We start from the raw sequence: 20,242 nt of genomic DNA, 5'->3' as shown, positions 1-20,242 counted from the left end.
AAAAGAGAAAGGAAAAGCACGTAGGCTACGCACCGTATGTGGACCTTCAAGAGGGGTGATTATTCGAGGAAAAGCATAGTGCTAAGCACGTGGTACAGTAGATGACGACGGTACCCCTTCATCACAAACAAGTGCAGAGTTAGATGGATCAGCTTGCTGAGTACGACCAAAAGCTAAGGATGGAGATGGCTTGCGTTTTGGAGGCATGGCGGAATACTGAAATGAATAGCTTCAGAGACACAGCAGACGTTGTTAGACGTCGTTATTCAGAGACACAGCACACGTTAAATACTGGACTACACCAATCATGCACAGACAATAGCATATTGAAAATAAATACATACCATATTGAAAATAGCAGTATAGAGCTGCCAACGGTACGTAACAGGAACGCTTCCAGAACCAGGGAAGGTGGGAGAAGGGGGGAGAAGCGCATCAGATAGCTGTTCATGCAACAAAAGCTTTGCACGTGTTGGTCGTGTACATACCATATTGAAAATAGCAGTATTACCCTTAACAGGAACACATGCAGGTGTCGGTAAACTGAGCAGATGAATCCACGGTCTTCAATCGTAGGAAGGTGGGAGAAGCCCATCCGTACGAAGGTGGGAGAAGCTCAAAGACGTGCCATGCTTCCGGAACCAACAAAACGCAAAAAATGCCATGCTTCCAGAACCACGGGGGAGAAGGGAGGAGAAGAGCATCAGATACCAGTACATGCAAAAAAAACTCTCCACGTGTTAGCCATGCATGCCACGTGTTCGATCAACGGCAGAGAATGCCACGTGTAATATCAAGACTCAAATTTAGGGCAAACATGCCACGTGTAAGATCACCTTTACACTATTGCCAACTTCAAAAATACAAATTAATTAATTTATCCCTGAAAATGTTGGGCATGCTTAATCAAGTGTGTTTCAGCTTTCTTGTAAGCCCAAGGGCAAAACATTACAACACAACAAAATGTTCTTGATCAAAACTTTACAGATTCAGTATGTAAGATTTGCCATATACACCCGATAAATCTCACTTGGTGAACCTTAATCATGGTTATATACAGTCGCCCCAAAAAAAAAGGGATTTAGATGGAACCCTAAATAGAGTAGCTCAAATTCAGGGAAGCTGAAACAAAACTTGTGCTGATCACATGTTGTTGGAGAGTCAAGCGTGGTGACAGGGCAGGTCTGAGTTGGCATGCCGCAGGGGGGAGATGTTTGCTCCATGATACAATTTGAAAGGCAAGCTGTAAAACATCTAGTATGATCAACCTAGTTGAAGCAGATCATCGCCACCACCTCCATCAAGGCTTTTCGGCAGCTGTGACATCAGCCTCCATATCAGCATCTTCAACTCCATAATCCTCTTCAGATCCCGTTTCCTCAGCCACGTCATCATTTTCAATGGGCTTTCCAGTCAGTCTCTCCTTTATATCTGCCAGCAGAGCATCCCTCAAGTTAGGATGTTCCCTAAGATACTTCTTGAGGTTCTCCTTACCATGAGCTATGTGTTGGCCATCATACGAGAACCAGTTCCCTGACTTCCCAATTAAGCCATATTTTACCCCATAATCGGCAATTTCTCCTTCTTTAGAGATTCCCCTGCCAAATTCGATCTCAAACTCTGCTGTTTTGAAAGGTGACGCAACCTTGTTTTTGGCAACTTTTACAGTAATGGTACTACCAACAACCTGAGAAAAGATATAAAACATGACCTTGTTTCTTTTGAAAAGGGGGCAAGGGGACTGCCCTGTGAGCATTGAAAAAAAGTGATCATTGAATAAATTACGTAAAGAAGAAAAACTTAAGAAACTAACCTCTTCTCCTTTCTTGATGAAGCCTGTCCTCCGTATGTTCAACCGAACAGATGCGTAAAACTTCAATGCATTACCACCGGATGTCACCTCAACGACACCACCATAACCGACAGAGCTCAGCTTTGCTCTTATCTGCACTCTTGCATCCAGCATTTTAGGTACTAAAACACATCGTTTCAGCACCTTGAACAAAGCATCCACAGATGACACCCGGCACTAACAAGCCATCTTTTGGTGGGCCCCATTTTATACCTGATTTATGAAGATAAGGATCGTTTGTGACTTCGAAAGCGAATGTGACAGCTTCCGGAGGGCCTGACTCATGAGGCGCGCCTGTATGGCCATGTGCGCATCACCCATTTCTCCGTCCAGCTCAGCACGTGGAACAAGTGCAGCTACCTGATACAAATTTCCTTCACTGAAAAGATGCTAATCTATCCCCTTGCTCAAGTAGCTATTTGGCTCCACTGTACCCAAGGGAGCATGAGCTCTAACTCCGACACCTGTATGTGTACACACACACACACACACACGCGCGCGCATGCACATATGTGTGTGCATGCTATGTATGTATATATGTGTACATATGTATGTATGTATTTGTATATACATATGTACACACACACACACACACACACACACACACACTTTTTTTTTCTTTTTTTTCTTTTTTTTCTTTTTTGTGAAAACCACTGTTTCATTATAAATGCAATGTACATTCATAGCTGCCCCAACATGGAGCAGCCACTACGGAAAGCTAGAAACAATGATAAAACACTTCCGATTGGGCCATGGAAAGGTCTCCAAGAAAGTGGGCATCTTGGAGAGACTAGAGCAAGGAAAATCTTAACTCCATAACGACCAATAATGGCACCACGAAAAAAAGAGAGCATAATTGGGGCTGGAGGGATATCTACCAAAAAGCCAAAAGTGCCTGCCAAAGGAAAGGCTGGGAAACTGGGCATGGAGAAGAGTTGTCAAATGAGCCAGGAAATCTTGAGTGGTAGGACAAGCCCAGAGAAGATGCAGAACCGTCTCGTGTGGATGCGAACAAGTAGGCAAACTGAGGAGACAATACACCGGCCAGCCAGAAGGACACCCACTGGAAGGGCCCCCACCAGACATCGCCGCAGAAAGACCCATTGCTTGAGGGGAAGCTTACTTTTCCATATACGATGAAGACATGTTTTCTACCACCCAAGCGGCCTATCCAAATGCCAGAAATGATTGCCATGCTCCTGAATCCATGGTTGCGGAAGAAGAAGACGGTAGGCTTTTTTGGCAGACAAATTGGCAAAAGAGAAAGTGGAATAACCTGGTAGCCCCTGATCAAACTTCCAATCAAGCATTGGAAGAGGAGAAAACAAGCGAGGCACCGGCTGGAAAGGCTGTAGCAATTCCGCGATAGAATGCCATATAGGCCGGTGATGCATCCCCAGATGAAACTGTGTTTGGGCCTGTGGAAAAGAGAGTGTGCACCATTGTCATCCACTACATCATCCACCAGAGAAATGCCCCAGCGATCCAAAAAATAAGCCTTACGAGGCTGCAAAAGTGCCAAAGGGGAATCAAAGACCGGACTCCAGTGTAGACTCTGCTGACGAAGCGAGTTGCCTGGATCCGGAGGGCGGCCAGACCAAGATAAATGTGCCAAAAGCTGCTGCCAATCAAAAATCAAATGGGTAGAAAAAGGATAGCTAGATATGCAGCCTTGAAAATGCTTGAAAATAACATCTGGGATAGCTCGTGTCCAGTGCCCAAATGCTGCTGTCCTAAGAGAGGCAAACAAGTGAGAAAGAATGAATGTCCAGGGCTGACGCTGTTCCAAGAAAGTAGGCAAGACCATGGCCTTGCAAGCAAGCAATGTATGTTGAGGATGTTCAAGCCCCCATGCATCTTTGGCGTGCAAACCTAACTGCATTTGAGAAGACGCACCGCCTTACGGTCACTTTTGGTACGCCAAAGACATTCTATAGCTCTCGACATAAACTGCTAAATGTCTGAAGAGTGAGCAGCTATTTTCTGGATTCAAGTCGGCCGCCCACTTTTCTTGATTGGTCTTATGGCTTTTTCTGCTGCAGCCAATCTCTTATCACCCCCACTGGCCGAGAGAATCATCAATTTTTCACAAGACGAGCTCACCTCTCTTCAGCACGACATTGACCTTGAGGTCCAGACTACCCTTGTTGCGAGAGTTTATGGTTCCCACCCTTCTCGTTCACAGGCCCGTGAATGGCTTCTAGCAGCTCTCCCTTCGGAGCTAATTGCACACTTTCAGGATACTCATTTACTTGGTCGAGGCTTCTTCCAAGTGGACTTTCATTCTTCAGAAGCTACTTCTCAGGCTTTGGCTAGTAGCCCCTTTCCTCTTGGTCCTAGGAAGATTTTCTTCTTTCAGTACCAGGTGGGCTTTGATCCAGTGGTGGAGGATCAGCGCCTTACCCCGGTCTCACTACGGTTCCGTGCTCTTCCTCGGTCCTATTGGAAGCTTTTAGCTTCCATAGGGGCATCCTTTGGCCAAGTTCTAGAGGTACCAATCCTCCCGAGCTCTCCCGCCTCAGCTTCCGCGGCTGTTACCGCCACTCTTGATGGTGTACCCCGGGTCCTTGTGCTTGTTCCTGATCCATCGATTACTGATGATCATGTTATGCTTCAGAGACCTGATGGATCTCATTTCCGACAGAGGATGGAGATTGTAGGCAGACCTGACTAGTGTCGGATTTGTCGTCGACAGGGTCACATTGCTAGAGATTGTCCCAGATTGAGGGACCATGCTAGGAGGCGGCGTGGTCTTGCCGATCAGAGGCCTTCTGCAGATGCCGAGACTCCAGCTGCTCCTTTGCCACAGTAGACCACACAACGTTGGGTTGTGGTTAGGGATGGCAGGCACCCTCGGACCCCCGTACCTGCCCCTTCACCCACACTCCCTGTGGAGCACCCTAACCCCTATGCAGCTCTTGCCTCACAGGATGTTGATCCTTTTTTGGAGGATGAGGCCTTGCAGGCACATGATCTAGATCCCTCACAGGAGGATGCTGCATTACAGTTACAGGATGATTGCACCCTTGAGGATGATGTTGCACATTCACATTGTCATGGTACCTCTCCAGTTTTGAGGACTAGCCCTGGCTTTTCCCCAGAGTGAAAGAGAGAGGTAAGGTTTACATCGTCAGATTTTCCCTCCCTTACCTATGCGAGACATACTTCCGCCTTTAAAGGGGGTCCTTCGTCGACCACGAGATCTGGTTGTTCCTACTCTGAGTCTTTATGAGGATTGTCTCTTGGAACATTCAGGGTCTCAGGGGTTTTTTTCCGCGTCGACGGAAACAAATTGTAAAAACCCAGCTTCATTGTGCATTCACAGGTGGACCTATGGATATATTGCTCTTGCAAGAGCATAAACTGGATGCTAGTCAGTGTGGGAGATCAGGCAAGCTTCTCTCAGGACACACCTTTTGGTCACCGGCTATTGGTACCAAGGGTGGTGTTTGTATCTCTGTTTCAGCTTTGATCTTGCCTTGCATCATTGGACATGCTGTCATTTTGCCTACGAGAGCGCAATGGATCCTTCTTATGCAGGGTACTACACGCATTGGTATTCTCAACCTCTATGCTCCTAACCATAGAGGTGAGAGGATCGCCTTTTGGAAATCTCTCACTACATTGATGCCTCTTGCCGATTAACATGGTTGAGATGCCAACGGATAAAAGAGGTGGACATGAGGGCTTGGTGCATCCTCTTGAAAGAGCGTCTTGGGAGAGGTTTATACTCTCCATTCATGGTAGAGATTGTAGGCATGAGGATGACATTTTGAGGAGTCCATCCACTCTTCTTTATTCATGGTCTAACAGGAGACGAGATGTAGGATGTATCTATGCACGGTTAGACAGATTTTATGTGGATGATTGGGTGCTTGACAGAGGTGGACATACTTTGATTGCTACAGGCACCTCCAAATCGGATCATTGCCCAGTGGTTTTATGTATTAGAGATCCGAATTGCCATGGATCAGCACCCCATGTACGCATTACTTTTTGGGATGAGATTGGGGCTGAGATCGCATCGGTTCTGCAGGAGATGTGGGACACAGGATCTATGCCTTCTTCTCTCACTGAGGGGCTTATTAATCAAATTCCTAAGAGTGGGGATAGGACATTGATTGGCCAGTGGAGACCTATCACCTTACTTGGGACTGCCTATAAGATTCTTGCTAAGGCAATGAGGGTCAGATTGCAGCCAATTTTGCAAGATGTCATTCATGATACTCAAAATGGATTATTAGACGGCAGGAGCATCTTTGATAACATTTTCTCATTTTGGGAGGCCGTCGAATGGGCTAAAGCGAGCAATCAGCCCTTAGCCATTCTGCTCTTGGATTTTGAGAAGGCCTATGATAGAGTGGATTGGGACTTCCTTGAGGGTAGTCTCAGCCATATGGGCTTCTCTCAGAGATGGATCAAGGGAGTTTCATGCATGTATTGGTGATAGCGGAGAGCGGTTTCAGATTTCTCGCTCAGTACGGCAAGGCTGCCCTTTAGCCCCATTATTATATATCATAGTTGCAAAGGCCATGAGCATCTTTCTCCGCTCCACTGCTGGTATTTCGGGATTGACGTTGCCTCTTCGTAGTCAAGAGGAATTGGTTGACTCTGGAGGCTTCACATATATGCTTATGTTCCTTCCAGGTAGCACTAGAGGAGTTCTGTTTGGCAACAGGGCACTCATTAATTGGCACAAATCTGTTGGTTTTTGGGTCAGTGATTCACCGAGAGTTGCTTGGAGTGCTGAGCTTGGTTTTACTTGGATCAACAGAGGATGCACTGCTAGATATTTGGGATGCCAACTTGGGATTGATATTTCTCCTGCAGAGCAGTTTGCTCCGGTACTTATGAGTATCCGGAGGAACCTCCTCCATTGGAGCTCCAAGAGATTAGATTTAGCTTCCAGAGCTTTGGTGGCTAATCAGGTTTTGCTTGCCTCAGCTTGGTTTATTGCCTCTTGTTGGTGCTTCTCTCGTGCGTGCATTGGCCAATTGCGGAGATTGATCCACAATTTTCTTTGGTCGGGTTTGGATGGCACCTCAGACACTCATGCCAGGGTAGTTTGGCTCACAGTTATTTAGCCCAAATGAGAGGGGGGCTTGAATATTATCGATCCGAATGTTCAGTGCAGGGCATTGCTTTGCAAACTTGTGGTCAAAGGTTTCCTACCAAGCACTGAGCATTGGAAGGATTTTTTCTTGTCTCAGATTTCCGGATGTACACCTAGCCTCCAGGGTCGGGAGAGACTGGATGCCCAGCACACGTTTTTTGTTCACAGAGGCTGATTTCAGGGCACCATCTTCCCCTCTTATTGCAGCCATTGTCAAAGCATGGAGAAGCATGAGATCTTTTTTGCGACAAAGGCCTCCCAGGTCTTTGGATGAGGCTGACCAACAACCTATTATGTGGAACGAGCTCATGAGGGATGAGGCTGGTCGGCCACTTGGTGCATCTCGTTATATGCAGTGGTCAGGATGGGAGAGATGTGCACACACACATCTTGCTTGGAAGACCTTTAATAAAAGTCTTACGGAGGATCGGAGAGCTGCATCCGTTCAGCATCTTAGGGGCTCTTGCATTCATATTGATCAAATTGATGCAGCTATTCCGCATGAGTGGCTTTCTGGGACCTTTCACGGAGACTATCATCCGAGTTGGCTTGGAGTTTTTTCGAGGATAGGCATACCTGTGCAGGTCATTGCTCTCCCGGGCTAGGAAGCTACAGATTGCCTCATTTACTCTATCATGCCTGGTGGGAGTTTGAGGAGATGTAGTATCGAGGAGATCATCCCAGATACTAGGCTTAGTCTAGTGAGGATTGTTGGTCGTTCGGGAAAGCATTGGTTCATTGATCCTTCTCAGATAGTGACTCATGGCTCTTGGTGTTTGTGGTTATATGGTGGCAGTCCTATCAGATATCTTCAGTGGGATCCAGGAGAGTGGGAGTGGATTGATGCCTTCGATCCTTTGAAAAGCCTTCCTTTTTTCAATTTCACTGTCCAGAATGCCAAGCTTCGCCTTACTCGACAGATGCATAGGATCCCTACTCTCAGGCCTCATTGGGAGAGCTATGATATTTCTCTAGTGATGCAGCGTAGATATTGGCATAGACTTTGGCACTCATACAAAAGGAGCCAGATCTCTCATTTCTTTTGGTTATTCTTACATGGTGGTCTCCCCACCATACAGTGGAGATCAGTTTTCGGTGTAGCACCTTCCTGTCCTAGGTGTGAAGCAAATTCTGAGACTGTACAACATTGTTTATGGGGATGCAGCACTGCACAACAGATTCGTAGCCCGACTTATGGGCAAATTGAGTGGCCAAGCCATGCATGTGACTTGGGGGGGACAATTGCTTGGTTCTCCCAGTCCGGTCTGCAGGTTTTTTATGAGGGCAATGGTACATATTCTGCTATTTTCATTCGTAGAGGATTGCAGGATGTTCCTCACTCTGATTATACACCCCCCAGACAGAGGATTGACACCAAGTGGGAGATTGTTGCCAGTATTACAGCATGGCAGGTTGGAGAGCTAGATGCACGAAGGCTATTGAGGGTGTCCAGATTTTTGGGTCTCAATGCATTAGTACTATATGGGGTGATATCATCCATACTCTTATGGCTACTTGGGCTCGCATTCAAGGGCCCTCTTGTTCTACGCAGGCGAAGCGCATGATATTTATGCGGGAGTGGAACCATGGCATCTTCTTTTCCTTTAGTACACATGGCATCATGATGCTCCTAAGTGGTTGAAATCACCTTACATATTGGGGTGATTCTATTCTTTTCCGGCTTATAGCTGTGATTTTTGTATGTTTTTCTCATGCTTAATGAAAGTCTCTTTCTGAAAAGAAAAAATGTAGGGTGTTCCGTACAGACCAACCTACATAACAATGCAAATCAACATCTATGAAAATGCCCATAATTGAAGCCCATCTTGATTTTCTTGCTATAAACTTGTCCTGGGCACCCAATTCTTAAAAACTAGCCCAAATGAGTGAAATGCATTACTCACAGGGTGCCCAAATAAAAAAAGGTCCACCCCTTTCATATTAATGTGAATCCCATTTCCTTGCCAAATTTCTCCCCAAATTCTTGGAGCTTGCCATGCAAGACTTGGCCATCTCAGTGTCGGGTGTCTTGTTTTGGGTACCATCACTAGGTTGTAGTTGCCTGGTTCTTAACTTCTTATACTGGATAAACCTCCCATTCCCAAAGCTTGTACTTCGTTGATGTTTTGGGCATCCTTGTGTTCTCGAAAGCCCGTCCACATGTGAAAATACTAGGAAATGCCCAAGTTGGTGACATTCTGTTTGCACCATGGTTGTTTCTCGTACGCGTACGAATCAATTCGTACGTACGATTCGTACGGTACGATACCGTACGATATCGTACGGTACGATATGCCAATTCTGCCCGTTTTTAGCCGTTGCGCCGCCGCCGACTGCGCAGTTTTGTAGCCGTTTCTGTCCGTTGTTGTAGCCGTTTTGTAGCCGTTTGCTGGCCGTTTTGGGCATGCTTTGTGGCCCATGTGTTTGCTTGGCCCATTGGACATGCTACATGGCCTTATAAAATGCCCACCCCCTAAGCCTCTCTCAAAGCTCTAGCCTCGCATTACTCTAGTGAGTTGTAACCATCAAGCCCCCCCCTCTCTTGAGTCTTGCTCAAGTGACCATCAAGCCCCCCCCCCTCTCTCTCTCTCTCTCTCTCAACTCTCAACTTTCAAGCCACTCTCTCCCCCATAGGCCCTCTCTCAAGCCTCTCTCTCTCTCAAGCCTTTAGGCTCTCTCTCTCTCAAGAGTCAAGACTCAAGCCTCACTCTCTCATTTTCTCAAGCCTCTCTCTCTCTCTCTCTCTCTCTCAAGCCTATCCATCTCTTGAATCTTCTAACTTCTCTCTCTCTCTATTACAATGACAAGGGAGAAGAATGAAGCCTTCAATGTGCATGCTATCCATGTAGAGAAAGCCGATGGAAAGTCCAAGTCATATAGGTGGACTTGTAAGTATTGTGGCAAACAATACACAAGTGGAGTTACTAGGCTTCTCCAACATGTTGGAAAGGTGGGGGGGCAAGTTGCGCCATGCAAGGAAGTCCCTCTTGCTATATCCGATGAGATCTTCAACAAGATCAAGGGTGGATTGGGTGCTCACTATGATAGTGGTAGAAGCTCAAGGGCGGATGATGAGGTCATTTCCCCGCCTTGTGATACATCCTCCCCCGCCGCCTCCATCGGTGCCACCTCCATCGGTGCCGCATCCGCCTCCGCCTCCTCAAAGAGACAAAGGCTTGAGTCTCCCATGAGGCAAGCCACTCTAGCCCAAGCCACCGGGGGGTTCTCTTCTTCTCTATCACATCTCCGAGAACGGCAACGGCTAGCGGATATAGAGATTGCACGCACCATTATTGAGTGCAATCTCTCATTCCATGTGCTCAAGGTAGATCAATGGAAGTCAATGGTGAAAGCCATTGCAAATGTGGACCCATGTGAAGGATGGACCGGCGTCTCCTATCATGACATGCGCACGAAGAGGCTTGTGGACGAGAGGGAAAGAATCGATAGATCTCTCAATCCGGTGCGGGCGGCATGGTCCAAGTATGGGTGTAGCATCCTCTCCGACGGATGGAGTGACTGGAAGAAGAGAGGCATCATCAATATACTTGTCTCTTGCCCTCTTGGCACATACTTTGTGCGGGGCGTGGATTCCGGAAAGGCGGGGAGGAAAACATCGGGTGCATTCATATATCGCCATATCAAGCAAGCCATCATGGAGGTAAGTTTCAACTTTCAAATTGCACTAAAGTCTTTAAAGTTTAGGCTTTAGTATATGTGATATGATCATATGTGGCTATATCATGAGTCATGACTCAAGTCTCATACCGCATACGCTCATTGCATCCATTCATGTGCATTGTGACATGTAGGTTGGATCGAAGAACGTGGTGCAAGTCATCACCGACAACGCTTCAAATTGCCGTCGGATGGGGAAGTTGCTCGAGAAGGACTATCCCTCCATAGTATGGACGCCTTGTGCCTCCCATTGCATTGACTTGCTCATGGAGGATATGGGCAAGTTAGTGTGGATGAAGGAAGTAATGACCGAAGCTATCTCTATTGTTACCTTCTTCACCACAAAGGTGAAGGTGCTTGCCATGTTCCGCGAACATAGCAAGTTGGAATTGAAGAAGCCTTCATCTACACGCTTCGCCTACATGTGGCTCCTCTTGGAGCGCCTCCACGATGTGAAATCCTCCCTTCGCCAAACCGTGGTCTCCACAATGTGGAATGAGTGGGATGAGCGAGAATCGGCGGAGGCCAAAGCCATGCAACGGCTTTGCCTAAAGGAGGAGTTTTGGCAGTCGGTCCGCACTATTGTCATTGCGGTCACGCCCTTCTATAGGGTATTGCAGATGACCGACATGGAGGGAGCCACCATGGGCCTTCTTGTTCACTTCATGGGAGAGGCCATAGCAGAGTTACGCGTTTCTCCTTCCATTGACGAGGAGAAGCGCGATGGTATGTTGGCCATTGTGGAGAAGAGATGGAAGTGGATGCGAAGACCTATCCATGGTCTTGCCGCTTTATTGCATCCGGCTTACAAATCACCCGCCCTCTTCACCAACGTGGAGCTACTTGAAGCCCGAGATGCTTACTTGTCCAAAGCATTGCCGGAGGATCGCCATGGGAAGTTCCTTGAGGAGCTCATAAGCTACAATGACCAAAGGGGAGGAGCTGCGTTTGCATCTACTACCTGTTGGAAGAGGGAATCCCTTGTGAAGCCCCTCTTTTGGTGGGAGACATTTGGGTATGCGCTCTCAAGCCTCCAAAAGGTGGCTTTGAGAATCCTAGCTCAGGATTGCTCTTCAGGTGCATGTGAGAGGAACTGGAGTTCCTACTCACTTGTACACACGAAGTTACGTAATCGCTTGAGCACGCAACAGTTAGAGCGGCTAGTGTATTGCCGTGCTAACTTGCGCATGCTGCGCGCAATGCAAAAGATGGAATCGGCGAGACAGGTATAAGTTACAACTTATAAGTTATAAGTTATAAGCATTCAAATTTCAAACTTCAATGTTTATTGAAATTTGGAACCAAATTCTAATACATTGCTTGTCACTTGATCATTGTACAATGTAGGTGAATGTGGATGCATTCAAGCTCACAGGGGGCACTCTTCAGAGTGTAAACAAAGTGCAGGATGAGGAGGAGGAGAGGATCTATGCAGAGATCTATCGAGAGTTCGAGTCGTTTGATCGACGACCTACTCGCACTCGTTGTGGGCGTGGAGGTAGTGGCAGAGGAGTGCAAGTAGGAAGCCGTGGATGCACGGTTCGTGGTGCTCCCAGGGACATAGTGCATACCTATGTGCGGCGTGGATCGGGTAGCTCCACACTCGCTCTTGCAGATGAGGATGCTCCCTTTGGCTTCTCACATGAGCTTAGAGAGCCCGAGTTCGATGATGAGGGCAACCTTCTTAGCGATGGCGACTTCGGCGAGGCCACTGATGTGTCCTCTTCTCATGAGGATGATTTCAGCGAGAGCTCTGATAGTGATGCCTTTGTCTAGTCTCTCCTTGGGCCTTGGCTCTAGCCTCTCTTTTTGTACTCGCGCCTAGCGCGCATGATCGCATCGCACCTCTATACTTTATGTACTTTTGTTTGTCACTTCAAACTTGTTTAGTTGTTTTTAATGATATTTTGGTTTGAAACAACTTCTCTAGACTCTACCCTTCCAAATTGAAAATGTCTATGTTTGTAGGTGTTCTTTAATTTAAAAAACCGTATTTTATCGTACCGTATCCCAAATTTTCATATCGTACCGAATATTCCCATACGGTATCGTACTGTACGGTATCGTATTTTCGTACCGTGACAACTATGGTTTGCACACTACTAGCACAAGCTCTAGAACAGCTTTCACCCTTGAAAGGTTACTCTCTTTGGGTTTTGGCACACCACAACCTCGCGGTTGGTACCTGGCTCGATATCATGGGCCAACCCTCCCTGTGCAGCCACTGCAGCGCCCCCGAGGAGACTCAAGGACATTGCCTCTGGGATTGCCAAGAAAAGCCGAACAAGTGTGGTGGAAGATTCTCAGGTTTTTCACATCCAAGCCGGGCACCCTCCATTTCATTGCCATGGGACGCAATAGCCAGGCTACGGAGGAGGGTCCATCCCTATGTCATGAGAAGGATGGCACCTGCCTTGCCCTTCAGCTCACCCACTTTCGGATTTCAGCCATCCCAGCCTCAACAGTCCCGCCGATTACACAGTGGATCCTATATACAGTGCCCAATAGTGGGTGTAGAACTTGGTATCAATATATTCTCCCACACACACACACCCCACGTGCACACACACACACACACACACATAAGAGCATACATCCATACAAAGGTTTGTATACTGAGTTTTTGTCAGAGCTCCGGAGATGCAAGGCAGACTCAGCCAGCATATATATGTGCGTGTGTGCGTGTGCGTGTGCGTGCATCGGAAAATAAAAACTGCACATACAACACTTACGCTATCAACAACAATCACATCAATGGATCCACTGCGAATGAAGGTATCTGTCAAGCTAAGTGCCTGCTCCCCACAATCAGGCTGTGCTAGCAGCAAGTTTTCTGTGTGTACTCCAAGAGCTTCTGCAAATGAGGAATCCAGGGCATGCTCTGCATCAATAAACAAGCAATAACCTGAAACACATACAAGGCAAAAAGTAGCCCCATGAGTGGGTCGTAGTTTAGCCTTGGAAATGTTGGGAAATACATAATAAAGCTCATGGCTACATGATATTAATAAAGATTAGGTGTGTTATTATGAAGTCTATAATCTCACAATTAGGACCTCTAAGCTGCAGATCACATGGTTAAGCTACCATGGTAGCATGCAAATTATGCAATTCGTGAAGACAATATTGTTTGAAAAGAATATCAAGTGCATACCTCCGGTTTTTTGAGCCTCTGCAATAACATGAAGTGCCAGCGTAGTTTTGCCACTAGCTTCGGGGCCATATATTTCCACCACTCTTCCCTATTAATAAGAAAGCTCAGTAACATAGCCTAATTTTTCAAACAAAAGAGTCTTTACCATTTTAAGGCCTTACATTCAACAAAATTATGAAAAATGTCTTCCACTGAAGCATACCAAGAAGGATCCATTGAAAATAAGAGCTGAAGCCCCCGCTGGCAAGAAAGCCCATATCTGCCATCCTTATCCCGTTCTGGTCCCCCTTTGACTCCCCCTCCCTACATTTCTGCTGGTGCATTGCCTGCTGCAGGTGGTCTTCTCGTGTGTCACCACCACACCACCAGCATACCTACACTAGTGTGCCGCAAGTACACTAGATTTTTCACAACGCCCGAAGCTCCTGTTGTTCCTGCCGCTCTTGTGCTAGTTCCAACACTAAAACTTCCAAACGTACTTGTTCCAAAGAACAAGGATGTGAAGCCCGATGCTCCTGTGTTTCCTCAAGCTCCTGACCCAAATATTCCAGTTGTTTCAGTCTGAAGCCTCCTATGCCAAAGCCAGATGAGCCTGGCCAAAAGCTCCAGAGCTAGTGCAGCCAAAGGCTCCTCAGACGATGATGCTGCAATGGTGGTTGTGTCAGTTGTGGTTGAGCGAGGAGTTGCTCCTGCCTTGGATGGGTTTACGCTTCCACCCCCTCATCCAGATGCACTATGGTCTCTGCCTGAGAGGGGTTGCTCTAAACTGCCCTTACAACCATTTCTGCTACTCTCTTAATATAAACTTCATTGAATCGAGAAGCGAAGCCTCTCCTCACGTGCGAGTATCCTGGAGCACATCGTCCATACAAGGTCAGATCATCCCTGGTTCCCAGTCGTATGCTTCTGTCATGGCCCTGTGAAAATGGAGCAGGACAAGTGTGGGCATGGTGGTTGCAGAGTCAGAATATTTTATGATTCACATGGGGGGTGCCCGGACAGTGTTTAAGATGTGTGGACATCCCTAGGTGTGAAGGGGGAACATTAAAACATTAAGTTTGAATGTTTATTGAAGTTTGCCCCTAGGCCTTAGTGGCCCTAGGAACTTATTAAAGTTGGGGCCCTAGGGATTAAATTGGGGAGTAGTTTTCTCTCTCTTCTCTCTCTCTCTTCCCTTTTTGGGGAGTCGTGTAGCAAAAGTGGAGAAGCCCTCATGCGCTTGTGTACTAGCGTGGAAAAGCTCAAGAGAAAGGAGAAGGCGGCTGTTTTGCTGTGGATTGTTGCTGTTTTTCTGAGTGGAACCAGCCGTACAGCACTGTACGGCCAGAACTGGGCACTCTCTCTCTCTCTCTTTCTCCTCTGTTGCTGGCGGCGCTCAGGACTGCTGCTGGTTGGCTGCGCAGAAGCCCTGTACAGGCTGTGCAGTGTGTTTTTCAGCAGGTTCACCTTGTACAGCTGCCGTACAGTGTACGGGCAGCAAGGTACAGAAGGTACAGTTGCTGCAGAAGTGTTAACAGGTGCTGGACAGGCCTGTTTTCTCAAATTCAGGCAGGTACAGAAGTGGACAGCAGGTTGTTTATGCAAGTACAACGCCTGGCACGTATCCTGAGGCGGTACAGACGGGTACTGTGCTGATTTTCAGATCTGTATTTTACAAGGACAGCATAGGAGTGAGCATCAGGAGGAAGATACAGGCAAGTGCAAGCACACGTGTGAAGCAGGATTGTGGATTCAAGTGCCTGCAGGCACAGATTAGTGCTGTTGCTTCCTCCAGTGTTGTTTCACGAGCTGAACTTGGTAAGCCTTGACTCTGTTCATCTATCTCTCTTTCTATTGCTTGATGTCTGCTACAGGTATGTGTTATCTGGCTCCTTGTGAGAGGAGGAGTATGGCAGATTGACAAGGGATTAAGACAGGGATTGAACAGCATATGTGTGTTTGAGCTGAGAAGATATATCATGCTCTTGAGTTATGCCAGATGTATGCCCATGGCTGGCCTGCTTTGTGAACTTGGCTGATCAGAGGGAGGCACAGTGTGTTGCTTGAGGACACAGATCTGTGTGCATAGATCCTCTGTGCTGAGAAGGATTTGTGGGCAGTCAGATTGGACTTACAGGTGTAAACTCTTGGCTGGTTTTTGTGTTGTACTCAGCCATACATATTATTTTAATTGAATAAAGAAATACCGCAAGGGGCGCCAAGCTTTGGGGCCAACAGGTGTCGCTGTGTTTTCAGATTTGGGCACTCTAGCCCCAATCTGTGTTTGGTTTTTCATCTAGACTACAAGTGGACGGGTGATTGCTCCTACCGCACTCTGGTTTTCTATCAGAGGCCGGTTTCAAGGTTCCGTTGCCGGGACAATCATCAACTTTTTGAAGGGGGTGAGCTCGTGGTTGCTTTGGAGAAAGTCATCGCTGAAAATTCAGCAATCATGTCTGATACAGAGGAAGAGTACTTCTATCATGAAGAAGAAGAGCAAGAGTCTTCTCCTGAAAGAGATGTATCTGAGGATATTTTTGCAGGAGAACAGGCTGCTGATGTTGAGCCTTATGAGGATGTAACACAGCCAGAAGATGTGCATGGTAAAGAGGATGATGATGCTCGGTTCAAAGATCGCTTGGCTAGTGTTATGGATACTTTTATGCAGCTCACACAGAGTGAGAGATTTGCTGAATTTTTGAGATCTCGCTCCGAGCCCCGCACAGAGCCCCAGAAAAAGAAGAAGAAGGTTCGTTCAAAGAATCTTTCTCAGGGTCATAGTGGTACCACTCCACAGGATCCATCTCCTGCACAGTTTCCGAACATGCAGCATGCTTTTGGTGCTAACCCACAGAGTTCCTTCTATGGACAGCCACCTATTCCTCAGCAGAACATGCATCCAGGGTACTTTGGTGGTGGCTCGGTGTTTCAATCCATGACTGGGGGTTACCCTCAGGGAGGCATGGGTATGTATGGGCCTTTTGGAGCCAATTTTCAGCCTGGCATGCAAGGGAATATGTATGGTGGTATGCAGTCCGGTATGCAAGGAAATGTGTTTGGAAGCATGCAACCTGGGATGCAAGGCAATATGTTTGGTGGCATGCAGCCAGGTATGCAGCATGGAATGTATGGAAACATGGCTGGGATGTATGGTATGCCTGGTGTTGGAATGGGAAATGTTGACCCAATGATGGGTATGAATGTTGGGGGCAGCAATCTCACGAAACCACTTCCCTATGATAATCTAACGCCTATGGGAAAGACGAAGGATTACAAGGAAGGGGGAGCTGCAGTGAAGTTTGACACTTTTAGTGGGGCCAAGGATAAATTGAAGGCACTTACCTTTTTACAGCAGTTTGATGCTGCTTTTTCTGGTGGGAATTACACAGAGTCCTCGAAGGTGAGGAAAGCTGCCACTTTTCTCAAGGGCAATGCTTTGCAGTGGTGGTCTACTCTTCTTTTGCAGGGCATAGCACCCACCACATGGGTCCAATTCAAACAGGTTTTCTCTTCCGTATGGCTCACATCTACATTTGAGGTGGATGTTATGACAGCATGGCGCAAGCTGGATGCTTCAAAGTGTGATAGTTTGGAGGATTATAACAAGAAGTTTTGGGAAGCTCTACTCCCAGTGACTTCTTATCGTGCCGTGCCATTATCTGAGCAGGTAGAGAAGTATTGTTGTGGGCTGCCCAAGGAGGTACGAGATTATTGTATTAAGACAAGAGTAACGAACATGTCACAGATGATTGAAAATGCTATGACAGCTAATGCGTTACTCACAGGTGGTTCATCTGGATTTAAAGGCAGTAAGAAGTTGGGCAAGAAAGCTGAAAAATTTGGGCATGCTTCTCGTGATGCTAAAGGGTCTTCAGAGACAAAGTATAAGAAGTTGCCAATGCCCAAAAGGACTTCTGAGGAAAGACAGGCTTTGAGAGATGCTCAAAAGTGTTTTTACTGTACTGAAGAGGGGCATATGTCATTCAATTGTCCCAAAAGAACGTCCAAGAAGGACCCTGACAATAAAGGAGAGCCCAAGCCAAAGAAACCAAAGCCTTCTACAGGCTTAGTTCCTGATCTTGTGGGAGAGCAGCTAGGTGGTGAAGCTACAGCGTTGTGCAGGGCATGGGGCAAAGTGAGAGATCAGAATGCTTTGATCTTCTTTGACACAGGTGCTAGAGCCAACTTCATTTCACCAGATTTGGCTGGCCGATTGGGGATTCGCGCAGAGGAGATGGGGCCGTTACATGAGGCAAATATGGCTTGTCCAGGGTATGCAGAACCCGTTACTCCTATCATTGGGAAGCTTCGGCTTCATTTGCAGGGTTATGTGGACAGCGAAGAGTTCTTCATCATGCCTTTGGATGGCTGTGATGTTTTGTTGGGGATGCCATGGTGCCACAGGGTACATGCGGTGGTGGATACTTACAACAGGAAAATTACTCTGACTCATGGAGGGAAAGAGCATGTATTGGATGTAAAACTCAAAGGGGAATCTGTTCCTATTGTATCCGCTTCGGCGATTTCATCAGTAATGAAAAAGCATCTTTCCGCGTACTTGATTTATGTAAAGGATGCACAGGATGATGAGTCTAAGTCTAATTTGTCAATGTTAGATAAGGACAGGGCTGATTTCTTAAGTGGGTTTCAAGACTGTTTTTCCGAGTCATTGCCAGGAGAATTACCTCCTGAGAGGCCAGAAGATCATGCCATAGATCTGATTCCTGGTAGTACTCCACCGAATAGACCGCCGTATCGTGTTAGTGCAGCCCAACAGGAAGAGATTATGAGTCAGGTGCAGGAGCTTTTAAATAAAGGGTTGATTCAGCCTAGCTCATCACCCTTTTGCTCACCTGTGCTCTTAGTGCAGAAGAAGGATGGTTCTTGGCGCATGTGTATTGATTACAGGGCGCTGAACAAGAATACCATCAAGAATCGATTCCCCATACCGAGGATCGATGATATCTTGGACCGCTTACAGGGCTCCACAGTTTTTAGTCGTATTGACTTGAAAAGCGGGTATCATCAGATACGCATTAGACCCGAGGATGTGCATAAGACAGCATTCCGAACCACATTTGGGTTATATGAGTTCTTGGTTATGCCCTTTGGTTTGACAAATGCGCCTGCCACATTTAACAGAATGATGGACAGGATTTTCAGGCCTCATAGAGAGTTTGTGGGCACATTCTTTGATGATATGATTGTGCATTCACAAACTGAGGAAGAGCATAGAAGGCATTTGGCCATTGTGTTTGCAGAACTCAGAAACCATAGATTGGTGGTTAATGGCAAGAAGAGTGAGTTTTTCTTGCAGGAGATACATTTCTTGGGGCATATTGTGTCTGGTCATGGAGTCCGTATGGATCCAGCAAAGGTGGAAGCAATACTTAATTGGCCAGCTTTGAGGACCATGCATGATGTACGCAGCTTTTTAGGATTGTGTTCCTATTACAAGCGTTACATACGGCACTTTGCTGAAATTGCTTCGCCTCTTCATGCTTTGACGAAGAAAGCAACTCCGTTTAGATGGGCTGATCGGGAAATTACAGCATTCAAAAAGCTCAAAGAAAAGCTTACTTCGGACCCAGTATTGGTGTTACCGGACCTCCGAAAGGCTTTTGTTGTCCAGTGTGATGCATGTGGAAGTAGCATTGATGCAGTTCTCATGCAAGAGGGACATGTGATAGCCTATGAGAGTAGAGTTTTGCAAGATGCCGAGAAGCATTTACAGGTGTATGAGAAAGAGATGTTGGCTGTAATTCACGCTCTTTCTACATGGAAACACTACTTGCTTGGGGCTGATTTCACTGTACAGACAGATCATCAGACCTTGCGTTATTTCCTCACGCAGACTAAGCTTTCAGAGAAGCATATGCGTTGGGCAAACTTTTTGTCAATGTTTCACTTCCAGATTGTGCATGTGGAAGGCAAAAAGAATGTAGTGGCAGATGCTTTGTCACGCAAGCCACAGGTCTCTGCAGTTTCACTTGCTTATCATCATGAGCTTGATGAAATGAAAGAGCAGTATGCCCATGATGAGGACTTTGAAAGGTTGTATGATCAGATGTCTGAGGGTCAGCGGCATGAGCATTACACTCTCAGAGATGGGTTTTTATTGATGCATGGCAGACTGTGTGTTACCAGGCCATTGCGCCTCAAGGTTATGATTGAAAGTCATGCTCCACCGTATGCAGGTCATAGAGGTATTGATGCCACGGTCAAAGCAGTGGAGACTTTCTTTTATTGGCCAACCTTGAGAAGAGATGTTGATGCCTTTGTGAGGCAATGCATCGTATGTCAGAAGGTAAAGTTTGACCGTCAGAAGACACCAGGGTTATTACAGCCTTTACCTATTCCGGATAGACCTTGGGAGAGCATTGCCATGGATTTTGTATTTGATCTTCCACGAACACAAACGGGAAATGATGGCATCTGGACTATTATATGCAGGTTCAGTAAGCAG

At 46.8% G+C, this 20,242-nt stretch overlaps 3 protein-coding genes across 3 annotated transcripts in view; 2 read left to right on the top strand and 1 right to left on the bottom strand.

The window, feature by feature from the left end:
- Positions 1-846: 846 nt before the first annotated feature.
- Positions 847-20,242, bottom strand: part of LOC147631073 (uncharacterized) — a 142,374-nt gene continuing 122,978 nt past the window's right edge. The window contains exons 4-8 of the mRNA XM_086809400.1: positions 13,798-13,885; positions 13,376-13,548; positions 2,066-2,212; positions 1,814-1,945; positions 847-1,687 (exon numbers count right to left, since the gene is read on the bottom strand). Coding sequence (XP_086665526.1) covers positions 1,301-1,687; positions 1,814-1,945; positions 2,066-2,212; positions 13,376-13,548; positions 13,798-13,885 — 927 coding nt within the window. The 3' untranslated portion in view covers positions 847-1,300. The remainder of the gene's footprint in view (positions 1,688-1,813; positions 1,946-2,065; positions 2,213-13,375; positions 13,549-13,797; positions 13,886-20,242) is intronic.
- LOC147631075 (uncharacterized) lies at positions 9,690-10,818 on the top strand. The gene has a single exon (XM_086809401.1). The coding sequence runs from the start codon at positions 9,766-9,768 to the stop codon at positions 10,675-10,677; it is 912 nt and encodes a 303-aa protein (XP_086665527.1). The 5' UTR covers positions 9,690-9,765; the 3' UTR covers positions 10,678-10,818.
- Positions 10,783-12,566, top strand: LOC147631074 (uncharacterized). Its single transcript, XM_086809402.1, has 2 exons — positions 10,783-11,869; positions 11,991-12,566. The coding sequence occupies exons 1-2, from the start codon at positions 10,835-10,837 to the stop codon at positions 12,417-12,419; spliced, it is 1,464 nt and encodes a 487-aa protein (XP_086665528.1). The 5' UTR covers positions 10,783-10,834; the 3' UTR covers positions 12,420-12,566.

Source organism: Cibotium barometz, chromosome 15 (assembly GCF_041138505.1).
Source record: "Cibotium barometz isolate CiBa-2024 chromosome 15, ASM4113850v1, whole genome shotgun sequence".
In the NCBI taxonomy this organism is placed as follows: domain Eukaryota; kingdom Viridiplantae; phylum Streptophyta; class Polypodiopsida; order Cyatheales; family Cibotiaceae; genus Cibotium; species Cibotium barometz.
The sequence above is the reverse complement of the archived record's forward strand: the minus strand, read 5'-3'. Positions and strand labels throughout refer to the sequence as shown.